This window comes from Hemicordylus capensis, chromosome 4 (genome assembly GCF_027244095.1).
Source record: "Hemicordylus capensis ecotype Gifberg chromosome 4, rHemCap1.1.pri, whole genome shotgun sequence".
Lineage (NCBI taxonomy): Eukaryota > Metazoa > Chordata > Lepidosauria > Squamata > Cordylidae > Hemicordylus > Hemicordylus capensis.
The window spans coordinates 130,924,460-130,946,255 of record NC_069660.1 but is presented as its reverse complement, the minus strand read 5'-3'; the positions used below and the strand labels follow the sequence as shown (position 1 = coordinate 130,946,255).

At 43.2% G+C, this 21,796-nt stretch overlaps 1 protein-coding gene across 3 annotated transcripts in view; it reads right to left on the bottom strand.

Annotated features, from left to right (window-relative positions):
• Nucleotides 1-7,450: 7,450 nt before the first annotated feature.
• The window catches only part of SLC35A3 (solute carrier family 35 member A3), a 30,795-nt gene continuing 16,449 nt past the window's right edge, over nucleotides 7,451-21,796 (bottom strand). For all 3 annotated transcript variants that reach the window (XM_053243886.1, XM_053243887.1, XM_053243884.1), the window contains exons 3-8: nucleotides 21,384-21,538; nucleotides 21,179-21,301; nucleotides 19,048-19,219; nucleotides 17,082-17,200; nucleotides 13,120-13,253; nucleotides 7,451-9,835 (exon numbers count right to left, since the gene is read on the bottom strand). In XM_053243886.1, the coding sequence (XP_053099861.1) occupies nucleotides 9,745-9,835; nucleotides 13,120-13,253; nucleotides 17,082-17,200; nucleotides 19,048-19,219; nucleotides 21,179-21,301; nucleotides 21,384-21,538 (794 nt within the window). In that variant the 3' untranslated portion in view covers nucleotides 7,451-9,744. The remainder of the gene's footprint in view (nucleotides 9,836-13,119; nucleotides 13,254-17,081; nucleotides 17,201-19,047; nucleotides 19,220-21,178; nucleotides 21,302-21,383; nucleotides 21,539-21,796) is intronic.

The following is a 21,796-nucleotide window of genomic DNA, read 5'->3' as shown; positions in this document are numbered from 1 at the left end:
CAGCTTCATTCATTCCATGGTGCTGCTATAGTGTTTAAAGTCCTTCTGCCACGTGGCTGGGGGTGGTCTCTTCAAACCTAGTGACCTGCACGACTGGCCCCTCTCACATCATGGTAGGCCTTTAAACAGCTGAAGAATTGCTACTCTTTAACATTAAAAGGGCACCTATCTTAGAACCGATTCGTATGTTACCAGAGTAGTGTTTTCTGGCTTCCCATCGTTCCTTACGACAGTAATATATACAGGAAATCAGGGCAGTTCCATGTTGCTGCTGTTGCTGCTTCCTATGTCTGCCTCTCACACAGGTCTGTATTACAGTGACCTTTATATGCAATATTGGTTTGGGACAGCATTGATAATGTGAGGCTGGGCCCTCATTCAGAGCTAGCACAGACCTTACATTAAGCAACATTTGCAATTCCTGTTGTATGTGTGTTAATTCACATCTGAAATGGGGAACCATGGAAGATCAATGCAGTTAACTTTGGGATACTTGTTAGTCATGAAGTCTGAGAAGTATTTTACTTTTAGTCAGTAAAACTGACTGGGTGGCTTTGAGCCAATCACTCACTCGTTCTCCATCTGTAAAATGGATTTATTAGTGATGTAACTCGCTGGGATGTTGTGAAGAACAAGATCATTCTTAAATTACAGGTTTAAAAGTATCCCTTTAAATTCACATGCAAGTAATTTAAAATGAGAAGCATGTCCTCTCAAACTGTTACATTCTGCATTATAATTAATTACCTACTTTATTTCACCTGCTAACTGGGCAAAGCGGCACTTTTTCAACATGGCAATTCTCTTTATTTAGCAGGGGGAGAGCAACTGGCCCCATCCACCCCCAGCACACTACCTCCAGTGACTGCTGCTGGTGTCTATCATGTTTCTTTTTAGATTGTGAACCCTTTGGGGACAGGGATCCATCTTATTTATTATTTCTCTATGTAAACCACTTTGGAAACTTTTTTTGAAAAGTGATATATAAATATTTTGTTATTATTGTTGTTGTTTACCTAAAACTCTTTGTGAACATATGAGAAGATAATTAAAATGATCAAACAGTCCATCCTCTCTCTCTGTGTGTGAATTTTACAAAGTGCATTGATAATTCTCTGGCTATATACTTTAGTATATTTTAGTACTACCTTCAGGAGAAGGAGGCAGCCGTTGTGTGAATTAGATGAGGAACAAGATCTGTTAACTCAGGAAGAGAGGAAGAGAAAGGAAAAAAAGAAGGGAGGGGAGGAAAGACAGAGGGGAAGAGTCAGTGGAGGAGAGAGAAAGAGAGAAAAAGAAGGGAGGAGAAGACAGGGACGTATCTAGGGTAGGGCAGGCAGGGTACGTGCCCCGGGCGCCACTTGAAGGGGTGCGCCATTTTTTAAAATGAAAAAAAGAAATTAAAAAATGGCCACCGAAAACAAAATAGCCTCTGCGAGGCTCTAGGCCAGTGTTTCTCAACCGGCGGTCCGCGGACCGGTGCCGGTCCGCGACGACTTGAGTGCCGGTCCTTGCCCTGACGAGTTAACACCCTCACCCCACCTGCGAACCTCTGTGTAGTTTTTAAAAAATCTTCTAATTCCAGCCGCTTGCCGCTTTACTTGCCGCTTGTCTTCCCTTGCCGCGAACCTCCGTGCATATTTTTAAATTCTGATGCTGAGGGGATGGCTGGGGATGGCTGCTGGGTGGGGGATGAGCCAGTGGTCCTTCTACCCGCCCGCCCCACCCATGCCTGCTTTGAACCTCTGTGCTTAAAAAATTCCTGACATTCCAGCCGCCGCGCGGCCGAGGGGACGGCTATGGGGGGGGGGCCCATGGTCTTTCCACCCACACACACCCCGACGGCGGCGGCGGCAGAGGATCCCAGAGCGACGCCGTGGCCTGCCATCCCGCCCGGCGTCGCTTCCCAACTGTGAGGGACGCCTGCGCAGTAACGCCTGCAGGCGTCCCTCACAGTTGGGAAGCGACGCCGGGCGGGATGGCAGGCCACGGCGTCGCTCTGGGATCCTCCGCCGCCGCCGCCGGGGTGTGTGTGGGTGGAAAGACCATGGGCTCCCCCCCCCCATAGCCGTCCCCTCGGCCGCGCGGCGGCTGGAATGTCAGGAATTTTTTAAGCACAGAGGTTCAAAGCAGGCATGGGTGGGGCGGGCGGGTAGAAGGACCACTGGCTCATCCCCCACCCAGCAGCCATCCCCTCAGCATCGGAATTTAAAAATATGCACGGAGGTTCGCAGCAAGGGAAGACAAGCGGCAAGTAAAGCAGCAAGCGGCTAGAATTAGAAGATTTTTTAAAAACTACACAGAGGTTCGCAGGTGGGGTGAGGGTGTTAACTCGTCAGGGCAAGGTATAAATGGCTTTTATAAATAGCATTTAAATCGATTTCACTCCTGCCCAGTCCTATCAAGAAAACATGCTGTAGTGAAGTCATCAAAATATGACTTTTAACTGTCATTTTCAATGATAAGGTGATTTGGTGGTGCCACAATCACATTCCATATTCAAAAGTTAATATGTCTTGTGGGGGACCCACAAATCTCTACATGTGGCAATGTTTTATTTTACCTCATGAGGGTGAACTCACAAGAATGCTAAATTTCAGGAAAATGTAGCATTGTCTGTAGAAAATGTAGATGTCTGCATCCTAAGATTAGATCTGTTATTTCAAATGAATAAGTTAACTCCAGTCTCTCTGCAGTCCCCTGCCACATGCACCTCTCTTATCTACCCATTTTCTCTCTAGCCTTCTTTACCCCTCCTTCCTCAACTGCTCCCTCAGCTAAACATCCTTTCCTAGGCCTGTCAGTTCCCTTGTTGCCTACCCAGGCTCCTGCCTAATTTTGCTTTTTCTATGCCTCTTTACCTAGCTCCTTCTGCAAGATCTGAGCAGCTTATAGAGACTTTCTCTCTCTCCCTCAAGCCAAACCTCCCTATTCTCTTTCCATCTCTTTCTTTTCTAGCTCTTTCTCTTTCTCTCCCTCTCTCCCTTCAAGCCTGCTCCATCTCCTTTTCCTTTTTCTATCCCTCTGTGTCTCTCTCTCAAGCCAAGCCTGCCCTATTCTTTCCCTCTCTTGCTTCTCTCTTTCGTTTTTATAAAAGCCTGTGTGGTGAAGGATCAAAGCATAATCTTCTTATCAAAAATTAAGAGAAAAACTTCTCTAATCTTTTTCCTTAGAAGTGCTCTGTGTTAAGTGTGATGATTTGGCAGAGGTGGAAAGGAAGAACAATGCATTTTATTGTTATGTATTTTGTACAGATTGCATTGTATTTATTTTATTAGAATTTTTAATTCAATTTATTTTATTTTAATTTAAATTAATCTTGGCCAGAACTTCAAAAGTTAAATTTTGATTAAATTCATTTTAATTAATTTCACTTTAATTTGATTTAATTAATTGATTGATATTAAGTGTTACTGTAATCATCAGCACCCTAAAAATTGACCTTGGCCCCCATAAGCCAAGTCACAGTCAGTTTTGGTCCCCCAGGTCATTTGAATTGTGCATGCCTGTAGTATAGTACTAATAGATAAACTTGAAACCTCTTTACTAACTGCTGGTCTGGGAAACTGCACATGAAGAATGTAGCGGTCCTTGAAACTCTGCAGGAAGAATTTACCGGTCCTTGACTCCAAAATGGTTGAGAAACACTGCTCTAGGCCATGCCAGGCCTCGCGGAGGCCAATTGAACATGCACAGTGGCCATTTTGTTTTCGGCAGCCATTTAAAAAAATATTTTTTAAAATGGCCACCAAACATGCTCAAATGGTCCTTGTGGGGCCCTCAGCCCAGGACGGGCTGCAGCGGTGAATTAAGAGGCCGGCGGGGGAGGGAGAACCTTTGCAGACCCCCCCCATGGCTTTTAGGAAGCCCCCCAAAGGGGCTACAGGTAGTTTTATTTAAAAAATAATAATATAAGTCACTTTACAACATATTTAGTTTGGCACTATGTACAGAGAATCAGGGCTTATGAATACTGAGCTGAAGCATATGAGCTAGGATTGTATTCATTTGCTCTTACTTTGCTTCTTGTGATAAGAGAGTTAAATGTGATATCTTAATAATATGGCTATTAATGGTGAGTTTGTCTTTGAATCAGTGTGAAATCCTTAGTATTAAGGCCCAATGGGAGTTTCTTGCTCTCTTTTTCTCATTTTAACTGTCTTTCTGAAATACTAGAATATATTCCAAGCAGTGACACAGTTTACTCTGCATATCCTTTAATTATTTTCAGAGTATCTGGGAAAAGTCAAGTTCTCCATTTATTTTTAAAACTTATGTAGTAGTGATGCTACAATGCATAGTAGAGAATTAAACAGGCACTTCTGTTTAGCTTTCCAAGTACACCTCCACATAGAAGTTGGTTATTTCATGGCCCCCAGAATACTGAAATTTGTAGTTTTCCAGCATTTTTTTGGTCTGGTTACTTCCATTGCTAAATAGTTTTGAAATATTAAAAGATTAACGAGCTTGACTTGTATTTTTGAGCTGATATTATGGTAAAGTTATCTGAAAGATGGGTGTCAGATGTTTGGACAGGGGGCGCAATTTCAGTGCTTGCCCTAGGCACTATTTTCATTCATTCATTCGATTCAATTTCTATACCGCCCTTCCAAAAATGGCTCAAGGTGGCTTACATGGAGAAATAACAAACAAATAAGATGGAACCCTGTCTCTGAAGGGCTCACAATCTAAAAAGAAACATAAGATAGACACCAGCAACAGTCACTGGAGGTACTGTGCTGGGGGTGGATAGGGCCAGTTACTCTCCCCCTGCTAAATAAAGAGAATCACCATGTTAAAAGGTGCCTCTTTGCCAAGTTAGCAGGGGTAGCAAGTTAGCAGGGGTTTTCCCTAGATACACCTCTGGGGGAAGAGAGAAAGGAAGGAAGGAAGGAAGGAAGGAAGGGTGAGGGATGGGCCTGAGCTTGTCAGCGGCCTGATGGGAACAAGCGGCCATGGCGGTGGTGGCCTGGTCAACCGCTGCTGCTCGGGTGAGGAGGTCTCTGGGGATAGGGGGCTGCAGCTTGGCCAATAGGCACCAGCCACACTTCAGCCTCATTACCAAGAGGGGTGAGGGGGATGGAAGCAACTGGATGGAGGAGGAAACAACTATATGGAAGAGGAGTATGGCTCAGGTGAGGGTGAAGAGATCTCTGAGGTGAGGGGGGCTGTGGCAAGGGGTGAGGGGAGCAATCAAGTCCTAGTGTGCAGATGCTCTGCACAGGTTAAGCTAGTTCAGATAACTTTTCAAGGGGCAGGAACACTTGTACTGCAACTTTCAGTGCTTGTAAAATGTTTCTAATATTTTAAAGTTGTGAAGGGAAGCTCAAGAACATTGCTGTGTAAGGCCTGCTCTAAAAGCACAAATATCAGAATGCAAATACACAAATATACATAAAGCATGAATTTTAAATTTTATGACATGATTTTGAACATTTATGGGGGAGGGGGATCAATACAATACTAGGTTGTTTTCTTTCAGGAAGTATTAACTTGGATTCACAGAACAAAGTCCCTTTCCTCTGGTTTAGGAACACATATTATTCTCACACACCTTTGATTCAAAAACGTAGATTCCCCAACATATACTCACTCAGCATAGGTAGCCTACATAGGAGTAGGCTATGGTTTGCTGTATGCAAAAGTATATGGGCTTCCAACCAAAGCAGGAGGATATTAAAAATCTCAGTATTAGCAGAACAAGAACAACGTAGACCAATAATGACGAAGAATGTGAGCTGGGTTAAAAGGTGAATGCATTCTTTCAATCAGAGAATATTCTTGCAGGAAGAACTCATTAGTAGCTCATTATCTCTATATATAATTCTCTTACTGCCGACCCGAAAGAGGACTATGTCCGGATGCGTCCAGAGGGTCTGGATGCCTGGAACCATTGCCTGGGGAGGGAGCAGCAGTGAGGGAGAAAGACAGAAATCAGCAGAATGGGGGGGGGGGGAGAGGATGGAGGAAGAAAGGAGCAAAGGCAGATTGGAAAGGAGAAACCGGACAGAGAGAATGGTGAAACAATGGAGAGAGAGAGAAAGCAGTTGGCTTGGGAGATCGAGGCCTGTGGGAGCCGGCGAAAGAGACCATTGCTGGGCTGAGGAGAGAGAGAAAGCTGCCGAGGGAAAATTCAGGGTGGGCGGTTAGGAGGAGGCGGTGGTAGCACCGGGAGTCCAGGCCACGGCAAGGAAGGAAGGAAGGAGAACAGTCAGAGTCGAGAGAGCAGTGTGGGGGTGAGAGTGTGAACGAGAGAGCGGAGGTGAAGAGCGGGGGGAAAGGGGAGAGAGCGGTGATTTAACTAATAAGGATATTCTTCTCATCACAGCTCTGCACTGGAGGTAAAAAGAAAAGGGGAGCAGAGAGAAGGGAGTGTCTAGGCTCAGAGTGACTTGATCATGCTTGATCATGATCCAAACAACCACGGACTGGGAAACCACAGCCTTTGTTATATCTCACAACAGATGCATCGATGTCTTGCAGAAATGGCTAGAATTATCTCAAATCCACATAGCTCCACCCATGCTGTAATTACAACATGTTTCAGGAAAGGGTTCAGCTAAGCCAACTCCATGATGATGGGAATGAAAACCTTCCCATTTCCCACTTCACCTTTTAATAGAAACCCCCACTACTTATTAATGAGGCCTAAAGCCAACATCCAGAGCAACTAACATGCAGGACATTGTGCGAAGTCTGGAGCGTTTATTATTAATACCTCCTAATTGGTTTTAATTGAGACAGTGCAATTCTGCAAATCCTCCTTTTAGTACAACTAAGCCACTCTCTTGTGTTAGTGCAACTTTGCTTGTTCCACATGTAAGTTGTTGCTCTGGATGTCAGCCAAAGAGCCCTTTCTCATGATCCATGAGAAAGGTCTTGAAGAGGCAGGGGAGGAAGCCTCAAGAAGCTTTCCTCCCCTGCAGACGCTCCTTGCTGTTGGTCTGGGCACGGAGATCGTGCGCCCAGATGTGCAGCCACCTCCTCGGGCAGCATGGAGGATCGTGGGCCGGGATGTGTCACCCCAGCCCCTGGAACTCCCATAATGCATCGTGCAAGTGTGTGGTGCATTATGGGGATTCCTCCGATGCTGGCGGGGAGCCCTGCAGTCTCCCACCCCCATCTGCAAGCTTCTCCAACAATTTAAAAGAACACAACAGGGCTAAGGGCATGCTAGCTCCCCTTCATCCTGTTTAAGAGGGTGGCTGGCTTGGCGGGTGTGCTGCTGAGGCGCTGCTGGGATCAGGCGTAATCCCGGTGGTTCTCACACACGGGCAAGATCAGGCTTTGCTTTGCTAGCCCAGTTGTTCCTGTGCATGAGGACAGCCTCTAAGTTTAACTCAAAAGACAATATTAGACTCGATAATTGTCGTCTCTCAACTTTATGTAGCATTTTTATATTATGCAATACCAAATCACCACTGCCACTTTTAAAAACATGTCAAGGCTCTTTTGCCATTTTAAGCACTTTATTTATCATCAATACCAATATAAAGAACATAAATTACTTTAACCATTATCAGTGGAGATGTAGGCAAATGATCATCAGCATTTTATTTTTCAATTCTTCAGCAATGTTTAAAAAAAATTGGCTGTGAAATCACCGTACACTAACCTAACTCTTTCCTTGAGAACTTTGACTGAAAGAATTCCTTGATAAATATAGTTATTAAACTATTTTTACAGAACAGAATTAGATCTTTGGAACATATTGACACTATACATTTAAGCCATTTGTAAACCAGTTTAGCTCATGGCTTCCTGCAAGGAATCCCCTTAAGCGTCAAGAGGAAACTTGCTTACGATTTCCTATTTTTCCCAAGGATTCCATGACAGGACACGCTAGAGGAAGAAGGGAAAAGCCATGGCTGTTGAACAGATTTGCAGGCATGGTGTAATACAGATATTACCTTATTTTGATATGTTATTGTAAGCAATTTAACACACTTGCCCACCACATTGAGTTGGATCAATTATTTCCGAAAACAGAAACAAACCAAACAAAAAGGTTTCCATCCCATGTGGCTCAACGTTTCCAGGGACATGGAGAACCACAGTATGCCAACATACCCTCCATTCATATAGCCACAGCTTCCCAGCACAAATTCCCAAGATTGTGGCAGAGGATTTTTTTTAGCACAGCAATCATGATAATCACCACCAGGAAGCTGCAATCCTATCCATTGAGGGCTTAGTTAACATGTTATAGTTTCATATAAAATGCATGGAGAGACAGAAGACATAACACGAAACCTTCTGTAACATCTAAACTGGCCCACTGCCATAAGTACGGCTGGTATTCCTGAAAAGTTTATTTTTGAACTCTCAAAACATGATGGGCATAATCCCTACTGCAACTACAGCCATGTGTGCAATTAGAAATAGTCTTAGGGCTAAATGGAGCTCTCCTCCCTACATCGCTGGCAATTACCTGGAATGGGAGCCATCTAATCTAGGCCCAGTTCAGAATCAATTTTGGAGTTTCTTCAGAAGTACTATGGAGGGAGAGGGCTCTCTGGGCCTTAAAGTGATATCTCCATGTGCACAGGGATGGACCGTGCTGTTTGTTGCCCAGTAACTATTTTTCATGTCTTGATTAATACAATTAGCATATATCCTGACCATGAAATTTCAAGACTAGACGGAACAACTTTTGTGACATAATTCTTAAAAGTTATTTTTTTAAAAGCTCTGTAATATAGTACAGTATATGCACATGATATATCACTGCGGCTCCAAAAGGAGCAATTATAATACCTTTAAACATTTACATGACTAATTGAAAAAATACAATTTTAAAAATATCTTCAAATTAGATTTTTAAACAATGAAACATACCATACATTAAGTACAATACATTGTTGCTTAAAATGTTCTCTGAACCAAGCACACTCATATCTGATGTCAACAATGGCACTGTATCATTGCCAAATTCCCCAAGTGTGGAAGCAACCCACCAGGCACTGCAGTACTGCAACCTCCACTGGTTTCTGTAGATTGTAAGGCTCCCATTTAAGTGACTAGGAAGGGTGCAACTGACCTGACCCATCTACACACACACACCCCTTCTCATTGGATCCACAAATGATAAAAGTATTACATTCTTCCTCTCATGGAACCTACCAAGAAAGTGTCTCATTATTGTAAAAAAATGTGTATAGATGTGATACAACACCAATTTGTTTATTAATTCAGCCTTCTATATAAAATCTTAAAAATCTGGAAATAATGATGCCTTTCAGTTATATTTCACAAGTTTTTAAATAGCAATACCTAATCAGAACCATCATTGTAAGTCTTATTTCAGTTTAATACAGATATACAGCAAGTTAAAAAAAATACTTAGGAAGATGAAATAGTCAATTTGCAAAAAACAGATACGATTCAACAAATGTCATGTGCTCTTGCAAGAAGAGTGCATAGGGCAATTCTGTAGCTGTCAAAAACAGTAAATCATTCTGATTCAGCCTCAGAGTTCAAGCTGGAAGCACTTCTAATTGTAGGTACAAGAACCAGAGTGTTCCCTTCAAGTTTTGCTCTAGGCCTTCCTTCTTTCTCCAGAGGTAAGTATAGTTTTTTGTTTGCAATTCTTTGTCTCCCATAAACCATTATTTAACATATTGTCATTCTGCAGATACAGTGTAAACTCTTCCTTTCCAGTACATGATCAAGTCCTCCACACAGAGTTATTCTGAGGTCCTTAATGCACAGTCTTGGCAAAACAGGTTGGCATGGAAGAGTCTGCTATGCTTTAGTAGGATTCCCTGTAGGCTTCGGATCGTAACCATATAGGAATGTTGCTGCTATTACAAGAATGGCTCCAAGGAAAAATACACTAAATAAAAAGATAAAAAAAAGACATGGTAATACTGATTTAGAATGTATATGTTTTGCGCATTATCTTTGAATTTGAGACTGGAATGTTCATTAGTTTTGCTTTTCTAATTACGCCATAGCTCCCTCTTCTGTTTAAAAGCACATTTCTAGCTTTTACATTTTCCAGACAGAGCCATGCAACTGTAGTCTGCTAATGAAAGGCAAGGATACCACAAATATTCTAATTCTTTTGCAAACAATACCCAATAAATGGGGAAAGAAACTTTATTAAGAATAAAAATACAATGAAATACATGGATGGTTTCTATCTTTGGAATATATTCTGTCTTTAAGTGAAGGAATAGGGAAGGAAAGTCACCAGAGAAATTGTGTACCTCAGAACAGCGACATTGACATTGTGTTCAGTCAACTGTGCATGAGATTCAAAGAAAAGAAATTAGCAGCTGGCTGTGCACGTTCAGGAATGACCTTGTTCTGTACCTCGCCTTCTAGGGGCAAGGTGTTTAAGTTTACACAGTCTGCTCAGAACTGAACTACGTATGAATCCTGGGATTACCTGAAGGTTGTGCCAGATTATATGATAATGCAGTTAGGCAGCAAGCTAATTTAGGCCAAAAGTAATTCCTTGAATATTAGAATTGGCAGTTAGCTAATGAAGCATGGTGTGCTTGTGTACATACTGCAACAATTTTATCATCACAGAGGAGAGCAGGTTTTATGGTAGCAAGTACGAATGGTTCCTTTTGCTAAGCAGGGTACACCCTGATTTGCATTTGAATGGGAGACTAAATGTGTGAGTACTGTAAGAGATTCTCCATAGGGGATGGGGCCGCTCTGGAAAGAGCGGGAAGTTCCCTCCCTGGCATCTCTAAGATAGGGCTATGAGAGTCTCCTTGGAGAGGATGCTGCCTGTCTGTTTAAACAATACTGAGCTAGATGGACCAATGGTCTGACTCGGCATAAGGCAGCTTACTATGTTCCTATGTCTAGCAAGTGTATTTATCAATGCTGAACTACCAGTATCTGACTGAGACAAGCAAATGAAGTGCTTCCTCTGGATGAAATAACTGATTTAGTGCTTGAAGAAAAACAAACAGACCCTCAGCTCTCCAGATGTTTGCAGAAAAATACTTTTGAAAAAAAGAATACTCTTTCTCAGGGAAATCTCCCCATACTCAGACTTGTTCAAATGAAACTGTTCTGGTCACCACATCTTAAGAAGGGCATTATAGACCTGGAAGAGGTACAGAAGAGGGCAACCAAGATGATCAGGGGCCTGGAGCACCTTCCTGATGAGGCAAGACTACAGTATCTGAGGCTTTTTAGTTTGGAAAAGGTGACTACAGGGAGACAGAATAGGGGTGTATAAAATTATGCATGGAGTAGAGAGAGTTGACAGAGATATCTATCTATCTATATATATAATTCTCCTGGGTGTGCCCAGGAGAAATGCGTCCCGGCAGCCCAGCTGATTGGCTGAGCGGCGGACACGCCTGATTGGCTGAGGCGCACTTAGGAGGATTGGTCGCCACAGCCACGGTGGGCCCAGTCACAGAGGCCAGAGGCGGCGCAGGCCCGGTCCAGCTATGGAGGCAAGGCCCAGGAGGGGGGAAAGAAAGCGTGGGGGCAGAAGTGGCAGTGGGGAGAGGCAGCTGGGCCCAGAAGCGGAGACTGGGGCAGAAGGTGTGTGTGGGGGGGAGAGGTAACCGCCGGCCCCAAAGAGCACACAGATGCTCTGTGCAGGGTCGGCTAGTCTATCTATAATTCTCCTGGGTGTGCCTTGGAATGTGCGTCCCAGCGCCCAGCTGATTGGCTGGGCAGCGGATACGCCTAATTGGCTGAGGCGCACCCAGGAGGATTGGTTGCCACGGCGGCAGTTCGGCCATGGAGGCCAGAGGCAGTGGGCCCGGCCTGGCTGTGGAGGCAAGGCCCAAGAGGGGGGAAGAAAGTGGGGGCAGAAGTGGCGGTGGCGGTGGGGAGGAGAGGCGGCTGGGCCTATAGCGGAGACTGGGGCAAAAGCTGGGGGGAGAGGTAACCGCCGGCCCCAAAGAGCACACAGATACTCTGTGCAGGGTTGGCTAGTGTTTCTCATTTTCTCACAACACTAGAACCAGGGGTCATCCCATGAAACTGAAGGTTGGGAAATTTAGGACCAACAAAAGGAAGTACTATTCCACACAATACACAATTAATCTATGGAATTATCTGCCACAGGATGTGGTGATGGCCACTAGCTTGGATGGCTTTAAAAAACGGCTTAGAAAAATTCATGGAGGACAGGTCTATCAATGGCTACTGGTCTGGTGGCTATAGGCTGTCACCAGCCTCAGAGGCAAGATGCCTCTAAATACCAGTTGCAGGGGAACAACAGCAGGAGAGAGGGCATTCACCTCTTGCCTGTGGGCTTCTCAGAGGCATCTGGTGGGCCACTGTGTAAAACAGGATGCTGGACTAGAGAGGCCTAGGGCCTGAACCAGTAGGGTTGTTCTTATGGTGTCACATTTTGCTTCTCAAAAGAAATGCAGGCCCAGCACTGTTCACCAACAGAGGAAGGCAGACCAGCTTTGAACAGACACTGTGGTAAGAAGTGACTTCAGTTTTTAAAATGAACACAGTATAATCCAAGTCAGCATCTGTTTACCCTTTTGGAGAGAGAGGTTTCAAGTGACAATTGAATATACCATGTATGGAACTCCATTAAACTTTCAGAAGAATGTCCAGTCACCACAAATATTTTTAATTCGTGTTGTTTTAAACAAACATTCAGATCCGAATATTTACTATTTCAGTGCCTTTTATAATAAATGGAGAATGTATCAGCAAATGTTCTTTTCAGAAACAATGTACATGAATCTTGTACCAACAAACACAAAGTAAATCTGCTAGATGTTTTGCATTCTGAATTTGGTCATTTCCCCTTGGTCAAGTTTGATTAGATTAGAAAACAGGCTTCTAGCTGAAATATAACATTGGTTCTTAATCTTTTCTAAATCTGTTTGTTCTCAGCTTCGACCTCGAGCTGAAGTGGGATCACTTTGTAAGTCTTAATCCAAACCTTTAACAAAGCATCTCTTGGTCACTTGAAGCTGCTACTGTTTGTGAAAGGAGAGTTATGCTGACATAAGGACCCCCCTCTACTCACAGAAGGGCCCTTTGCATGAGGACAATTTACTTTTCATTCATGGAAGAACCTCTGCCAAAGTATGAATATATAATTACATATGCATCTATATCCACACCAGACATTTACATTTTCAAATTATTTATATAAGCTGCTCTTACCTTGTAGGGACAAAATCCTGTAGCCAGAAGTACGAAATTAATGTTGACAATATAATAGACAAAGATGTTGCAAATCCTTTTAAAATATTGTCTGCATATTTTATAACAGCAGCTATCACAAGGCCTCCAAGTGCCTGACAAAACATGAAAAAGTATGGCTGTCACTTAATTTAAAAAATTTAGTCTGTTAATTGTGTTTTAATGGATTAAATCTGCACATGCATACATTTTGCATACTGCAAAACATCTCTGAAGGAAAAAGGGAAAAATGGTTTTACATTATGCACACGTGTCACATCTTCTGAGGCATTTCCTACTATGCAAGATAAGGCAGAATGCATCTTCTAAGATTACATCTACCACCTGCAGTCTTTTGTAGGTACTTCTTTAAAGTTTTTAAAAAACAGCAACTGCTCAACTAAGCAAAAGGTTCAAGTAGCCAAAAGGTTTTTAATTGGGTAATCAAACTGATTAATTGGCTAAATGTTGCAGCCTTACTAAAACAACATTAAAACAATGGCTCACATTCCCCACAAGCAATGGAAGAAGCCCTGCGGGGAGTCAAAGAGTTTGGAAACTAGTAGCTGGTCTTCCTTCTTCCAGTGCAACCCTCAGGGTTACATTCCTACAAGTGAATAGCTCTTTTGGAGGGACAGGAGAGCAGCAGAAATCACTGCCTCTTGTGCTGCTGGGCTGCAGAAGAAGGAAGATGCACTGCTAGTTTCCAACCTCTTTGCATCAGTCCAGTGGTTCCCAACCTGTGGTCCGTGAGACTACTGCAGGTGGTTTGGGCGGGGAGTAATGTAATAATATAATCATTAGATAAGTTATCTTTTCCCCAGTACTAGGCCAACTGCAGGTAATGTCCTGTGCCAAGTGCAATATGTTTGTGAATGAGCATGATTATTAGAAACAGCTGTGTTTCTAATACCCCTTGATATACAAGTTTGACTCCCATCAGCCATAGGCTGTGTTCAAAATGGCTTGCTTATGTGGTGGACTGCAAAAGCTTTGGAGGATGATGCAATGGTCCACATAAAGGCTGGGAACTGCTTTGTTAGTCCATTGCCATGCCTGCATGAGCCAGATGGACATGAATAACAATAGGAGGCGGCAACATGCCCTGCCTTGCTTGCTCACTTCTCCCAGTTGCATCTGTATATTGCCTGCCTGAACAGATGGGTGCAACCAGGAGGAGTGCGCAAGTAGGGCAGGGGTGGATTGTTCCTTCCCTCTTCCTGGTGGCATCCATCCCTCAGCCAGCAGTGACGAATAGAACCAAGTGGAGGAGGGAGCAACCCACCCCCATGTTGCTTATTCACTCATCTCCTGGTCATATAAGAACCTTGCTGGATCAGGTCCAAGGCCCATCTATTCCAGCCTCCTGTTTCACACAGTGGCCCACCAGATGCTTCTGAAGAGCCCACAGGCAAGAGACGAGGGAATGCCCTCTCTCCTGCTGTTGCTCCCTTGCAACTGGTATTCAGAGGCATCCTGCCTCTGAGGCTGGAGGTGGCCTATAGCAGTGTTTCTCAACCTTTTTGGAGTCAAGGACCGCTAAATTCGTCATGCAGAGTTTCAAGGACTGCTACATTTTTTGTGTGCAGTTTCTAGTCCCAGACCAGCAGTTAGCAAAGGGGTTTCAAGTTTATCTATTAGTACAGGCGTTCACAGGTGTTCAACACTCAAATGTCCTGATGGGCCAAAACTGACCGTGACTTGGCTCATGGGGGCCGAGGTCAATTTTTAGGGTGCTGATTATTAAAACAACACTTAATCAATTAAATCAAAGTGAAATTAATGAAAATGAATTTAATCAATATTTAACTTTTGAAGTTCTGGCTCAAAAGGGGGAGGGAGGAAAGGATGAGACATCATGGCTCCCTGGCACCTGAGATTTGTCCAGTCCAGATTTAACATTACCATATTTTAAAAATAGGTTGCAGCCTTACACTCCATTCTTCCAATTCTGTCTTTTCTTACTCCTCATCTATCTATTTTGCATATAAACATGCAGGCAGGATCTTGTGTCAAGTTCCTGTATACATAATATCTTGCTTCTTAAATGCATAAAAATAGTAATTTAATATTGCTTTTAAAATAGTACTCTCTCTTACACACACAGTACTCCCCCTCCAGCTTTCCTCCTCTCTTCATTTGGAATCACTGCCCTTGCTCTCCTTAGCAAATGGGACAATGCATGTTTGCTACCATAAAACCAGCTTATCAACTTAATTGATAGGAAGCTTAAAACATGACATCTCATATCATACTGGAAGTCTGTAACCAAACATCATCCAAAAAACCTCCAAGCAGTACACTCAGAACTAAAACACTCATTAGCTTGAAAAGGTAATGTTATGGTAATGAACTCTGCACATCAATATGGCATCCACCAGGAGCCCCTGGTGGCGCAGTGGTAAAACTGCTGCCCTGTAACCAGAAGGTTACAAGTTCGATCCTGACCAGGGGCTCAAGGTTGACTCAGCCTTCCATCCTTCCGCGGTCGGTAAAATGAGTACCCAGAATGTTGGGGGGCAATATGCTAAATCATTGTAAACCGCTTAGAGAGCTTCCAGCTATAGAGCGGTATATAAATGTAAGTGCTATTGCTATTGCTATCCACATTAGGAAAGTAAACCACAGGGAATGGGGTGGGAGATTTAACCCTTCATACCACACATTCATATATATCCAGGTTTTTACAACTGTAATGATTTTTAGGCAGAGGTTTAAGGGAGGGGGGAGTACTATGTACTCACACATGAGTGGGAAGACTTTTAGTGGGACTCTTCTTCATTCTTCTTTTCCTCCTTCTCTCTCCTCTATTCACCATTTCATACCTTGCTACACCCAGCCCCGACTCCATCCCCTTTCTCGTGATCTCTTTTTTCCACTGGTTTTCTCAGTTCACACACATTGCACTAGTTCTCTCTCCTGCCTGCATGTTTGCTTTTAAAAATCCCAGTTTATGTTAGCTTCATCCCCTTTTTGGTAAGTCAGTAGCTCACCCTAGCCACCCCTTTCTTCATCTCCCTCATCCCCCCCCCCACATTTTATTTCTCAGTTCACACAGATTGTACTTGTTCTCTCCTGTATGCTTGCTTTTAAAAATCCCATTTTATTTGATCTTCATCCCCTTTTGTTGAGTCAGTACATGATCAGCCCGCCCCTCACCCCCACCCCTTTCATTCGTCTTATCTTTCCCTTCTTTTTTCATTTGATCAGCACTGTTGCTTACTTTTGTTTGTTTTCTTATCTTTTGCCTGCCTGCCTTCCTCTGTTCCTCCTCTGTAGTAGTTCAGAACAGAGTTTATGCATGCAGAAGGTTCAGAACATAGTTTATGCATGCAGCACTCCAGCCAAGCCAAGCACTCCCTCTCACTCGCCCTGCTACCTGCCTCGTGTGTGTTTCACCGGCTGCATACCAGTGACGTCACTCGCTCTCGCTATCTCTTCTCATCAAAGAGACTGGAGAGATTAGCTGGGAGTGAGAAAAGGCTGTCTGGGACTCCGGAGGAAGACAGAGCCCTGCAGTGAAGGCTGCCTGGTTAAAAATTAGCTCCAGGGAGCCAATCTCCAGGGTGTTAAAGGACTGGCATGCTTGAAAAGGAGGGGGTGTTAAAGGACTTGCACGGACCGGCACTCAACCCCCTGGGGACCGGCAGTGGTCCGGGGACCGGCGGTTGAGAAACTGTGGCCTATAGCCCTCAGACTAGTAGCCATTGATAGACCTCTCCTCCATGACATCTGTCTATCACCTAGATAGACAGATGTCTATCACCTGACTAAGGCCCCATGGCAAGCTGGCACCTGAGAATTGTCGAGCAATGATTTAGGTGCTGTAGCCCTAATATAACTTGCAATGGCTATTTCCTTAGACAACACACTCATTCTGTGAAAGAATAAGCATAGCTGGGGTTGGGGTTTTTTTGTAAATACAAATGCTTTAGATGCATTACCTGTAGAACTACAACTATCCAGGTGAGCTTGTTATAACCTTGAAAAAACCCATTCTTCGAGACAAGTTCTCCATCATAAATGTACACACCCATCATTCCAAATATGCCACCAAAAAATCCTGAAAGACATGACAGAATTTGAAAGGCAATGAAATTAATAGTAAAAAGAAAATGACATTCAAATGCACATGGATGCAGAATGGTAAATCCCTGTATTAATTACAGTAATGCGCTATGCATGGGGCTGCACTTGAAAAGGGCTGCAAGTGATCTCTAATACAGAATGCAGCAGCTCATTGGGTGACAAAGGCTGGCTGCAGGAACACATTACACCTGTTGGCCCATCTCTGTACTGGCTGCCTGTTTCCTACAGGGCCCAGTTCACGGGGTTTGTTATGGCCTTTAAAGCCCTAAGTTGCCTCAGCAAATCTGAGGGAAGGGAACATCTACTCCCTTATGAAGCTCCCCAAGATCTGCTGGAGAAACTTTGCTGTGGTTTCCTTCTCTACACAAAAGTGAAGTCTTCTGGGTGTTCAGGCAAGGCATTCTCTGCGGTGTCTTTGGAATCATTTTCCTGAGGAGGCCTGCTAGACCACTCACAATTGACATTTAGGTGCAGAGCAAACTCAGCTCTGTTTTCCTTGGCTTTTAAAATGGTTTTAACTTTGCTGTTGCCTTTTATTGTTTTTGCTATTGTGTGATCAATTTTAGATCTTTGTACATTATAAAAATATTTATACCCTGCCCCTCCAGTACATACAGCTTTGGGCGGCTCACAAAATTAATCAAATGGATACCATATAAAACAATAAAAATTGAAACCAGATTTAAAAGTTACAAGTTACAAGCTTAAAAAACCTACCAGACATAAGCAGCAAATAAAACATTTAAAAGTCTCTTTTAAAAGATGTCTTTAGTTGGTTTTATGGTGAAGTTCTTTCAGGTGGACATTCCAAAGTTGAGGGGCCACAACTGAAAAAGCCTTGTTTCTAGTCCCCACCAATCAGATCTCTGTTAGAGATGGGGCCATGAATGGGATCTTTTCTTTTAGCAGAAAGGTGATTAATAAATAACTACAGATAGATTCAGCTGCTAATATGAGGCCTTTTACTGGAGAGGAGCTTTTCTATAGGCTGAGAGGACATCTAGGCAATATGTTCAGGCAATGATGCAATTTCTTTTTGCCTTTAAAATGGCAATCTATAATTCTGTGATCAGTTGCTGGGTGACAATACATTTATTTCCAATTCTTGTAAAAAACATTTGTTTCAAAATTGCATTTTCTTTTCATGCATTTCGGTACATAAAGGAAAATAGCTTAAAGCACTGATTAAAAATGTTTGTGGGACACATGGAGGTTCCCTGTTTGCTTGCTTTTCTTAGGATAAGAACATGGGATATAGAATTACTACATTCAGATTACAGTTTAAATTGGAGGCAGTCAAATTTAATCCAGTCCTAGTGTAACACATAGACTGGGATCCAAAGATTTAGTTTAGGCTTGTGTAAGGGTATCGGAACCCCAAGTGGGATGTTTGACTTTTTGTCTTTGAACAGGTGACTCCTTGTGTGAACTTACAAACTGCTTTCAACAGTCCCCTCAGTTTCACAAGAGGTTTGTCATGTGACACAGAAGTGGGGAGGAGGGGAATGCTGTTCAAGAAAACCAGACCAAAAGCCTTGGGCATGGAACTAGCTACTCAGTACCTTGGATCTCAGCCATACTCTCACTACCCTTTAGATGTTATCACAAATCAAACAACATAAGCTGACTCATGGGCGTTTAAATGAATAACTGCATCCAGAACAGGATGTAACTTCTGAAGTTCCTGTTGGCAAGGTTAATAGCACATTTGGCATATGTTTTTGTGACAATTTGATTATGCACAGCATGTTGAGGTACTCTGATTACATTCTGACAGAGATCTGAATCTCTGTTCTGGGTTGTTCTCTAAATAAGACTTACCTAGCTGAATGTTCCTAATCCATACTGACTGTTTTGTTTCTTTCAAAATTTTCTCAAAATACACACCAGCAAATCCACTTGAAAAGCAGGCTATAAGAACTGCCATTAGGCCCACAAATTGTGATCCTGCTGAAAGTTCTTTCGTTGTGGCTGCTTGTGAATCTGATGGCCACTAAAGGAAACAAGCAAAAGAAATTTGTATATTAAACACGTGTAGGCATGTTGCTAAGTAAAATTAACAGAATGCAAACTTTGGGTTTTGGTTGCTGCTTACAAAAAGTGACAAAAAGATACAAAACTATCTACTTTTTTCTGTGAGACAACCTCCTTTCCCTTTTATGTCAGAACAAAATGGTTGAGATAAAGTAATAATGGACTCTCTGCCTCTATGCAGTTGCCCTCTGGCATAGTTGGCCTGTTTTTAGTGTCTCTAAGCCTACATGCCAGAAGTTTGCCGGCTTTGCTCCCCAGACTCCCAGCAGGATTGCTGAGAGTATCTATCTCTGCCCCCGCCACCAAGCACTGTAGGCAGACATGAGAAGCTGGAGCAGTTATAGCACAGAAGGCTCAACTAGCCAGTCTGTCTGAAAAATATAAGGTGTGCTAGTTGTCTGCACACACCTAAAAATATAGAGCATGCTAGATGTACATTAAAAAACCTAAAACACATTTTATGAAAATCAAAATAAACCCAATGAATGTGGGCCACCAGATTATGGTATATTTTAAATCCAGTTACACAGAATGACAGTCATAGGGCTTTTAATTAACATGAAGGAAGAGAATGGAAATGAATTGAAAAGTGCAAAGTCTGTGCAAATATTCCTGTTCATATAATATATCTCACTCTAGAAAGGATCGACTGTATTTTCTTCTTTTAAGCAGAAGCTCTCAAACTGTGTTCCAGAGAACCCTGGAACACTTCAAAAGCATTTCAGTGATTCCTTGATAAGAAGATTAATAATGAAAGAAAAGTTTCCCAGAAAGCATCTTGTCAGTCACTATAATCTCCTGCAACAAAGAACTACATGAGTTGCTGATGTGTTCTAGACCAGGGATTCTCAATGTTGGGTCCCCAGATGCTATAGGACTTCAACTCTCATAATCCCCAGCCTCAGTGGCCCTTGGTTGGGGATTATGGGAGCTGAAGTCCAACAACATCTGGGGACCCAACACTGAGAATCCCTGTCTAGGGATGTGCACAAAGGTCTTCGGCACCAGCAGGGGTAGTACTTTAAGGGCGGGGGAGGGTGTACTCACCCCGCCCACCGCATTTCCCCCACCGGCGCTCTGTTATTTTTATGCCCCTCGGGGCGGCAGCATTCCTCCCTACTGCCCCATTCCCCCCATCGGCCGGAAGTAGCGAGCACGTGCACGCCCATCTGCCATGCATGCACACATGCATGACGGGCGCACACGCGCTCGCTACTTCCGGCTGATGGGGGGGATGGGGCGGCAGGGAGGAACGCTGCCACCCTGAGAGGCTTAAAAATAACAGCGCCGGTGGGGGAAATGCAGTGGGAGGGGTGAGTACACCCTCCCCCACCCTTAAAGTACTACCCCTGCTGGCACTGAAACGCTGCCCCCCCCCACCAGCGCCGAAATGTTTCGGAGGCCTTCATAATGGCCGGGTTCTTTGGACCCTTTTGCTCCATTATAGCTACACTCCTGGCAGTGAGACTCTCAAAGCACCCTGGAACACTCAGAATGCTCTGCAACAAAGAGTTTTGTGGCAAACAGACAGAGAGCCCGTGTAGTGTAGTGGATAGCTTGTTGGATTAGAACCAGGGAGAGCAGAGTTCGAATCACCATTCATGAAACACAATGGGTGACTCTAAACCAATCACTTATCCCTTAGTCTAATGTACCTCACAGGGTTGTTATGAGGATAAACATAACCATGTACACTGCTCTGGGCTCCTTGGAGGAAGTGCGGGACATAAATGTTAAAACAGATAAAGAGTTTCCTCAGCAGACAAATTGGTATAAAACATTTCCTGAAAACAGGAAGTTTGAAATCCACTTTATAAAGCTGTTTGAATTTTTATTGAACCTAATCAACATACAGGACAGTAAAACAAATGATACTGTATTCTGAAAGTTAATATTGAGGATATTTGTTAATATTTACCTGTACAAATGCAACTCCAGTCATCAAAATCACTAATGAAAGCCACTGATATACACCTAATTTCTTACTGAGCATGGACACAGAAAATAACGCTGTGGTTAGAATTTTCAATTGGTACGTGACCTGAGAAGACAAAAATCAAGATGACTAAAAAAATTCATGAGTTGTCTGAACTATCCTCAAAAAAGGCGAAAGTGTACAGTACCTGGTAAGTGGCTGCATCTAGATTTGACAAGGCAACATATAGCAGGTTATTCTGTAATGTGTAAATCCCTGATGGAATAGCAAGCTTAAGTGTCTCCATTGGCTTGTTAAGGATTTCATCATGTAATACTCTGTTCAGAGCTCGAAAATTGCATTCTGTGCAAAGAGAGAGATCATCATTATCATCACTGGAAGTTTAAAAACTGACAGGTTAGGTTGTGTCCTCTTAATTTGAACCAGAGTTCTGCTAAAAACTTAAACACATAAATTTTTTTAACTTGCAGTTTTTAAGTAACAATTACATATGGTAGTTACTGCAAGTGTTGGAAGCTTTAATTTGCAAACAGAGGGAGGGAGAGAGAGAGGCATCCGTACTGTATAACTATGCAAATCTGCAATAATGCAATGAGTTGT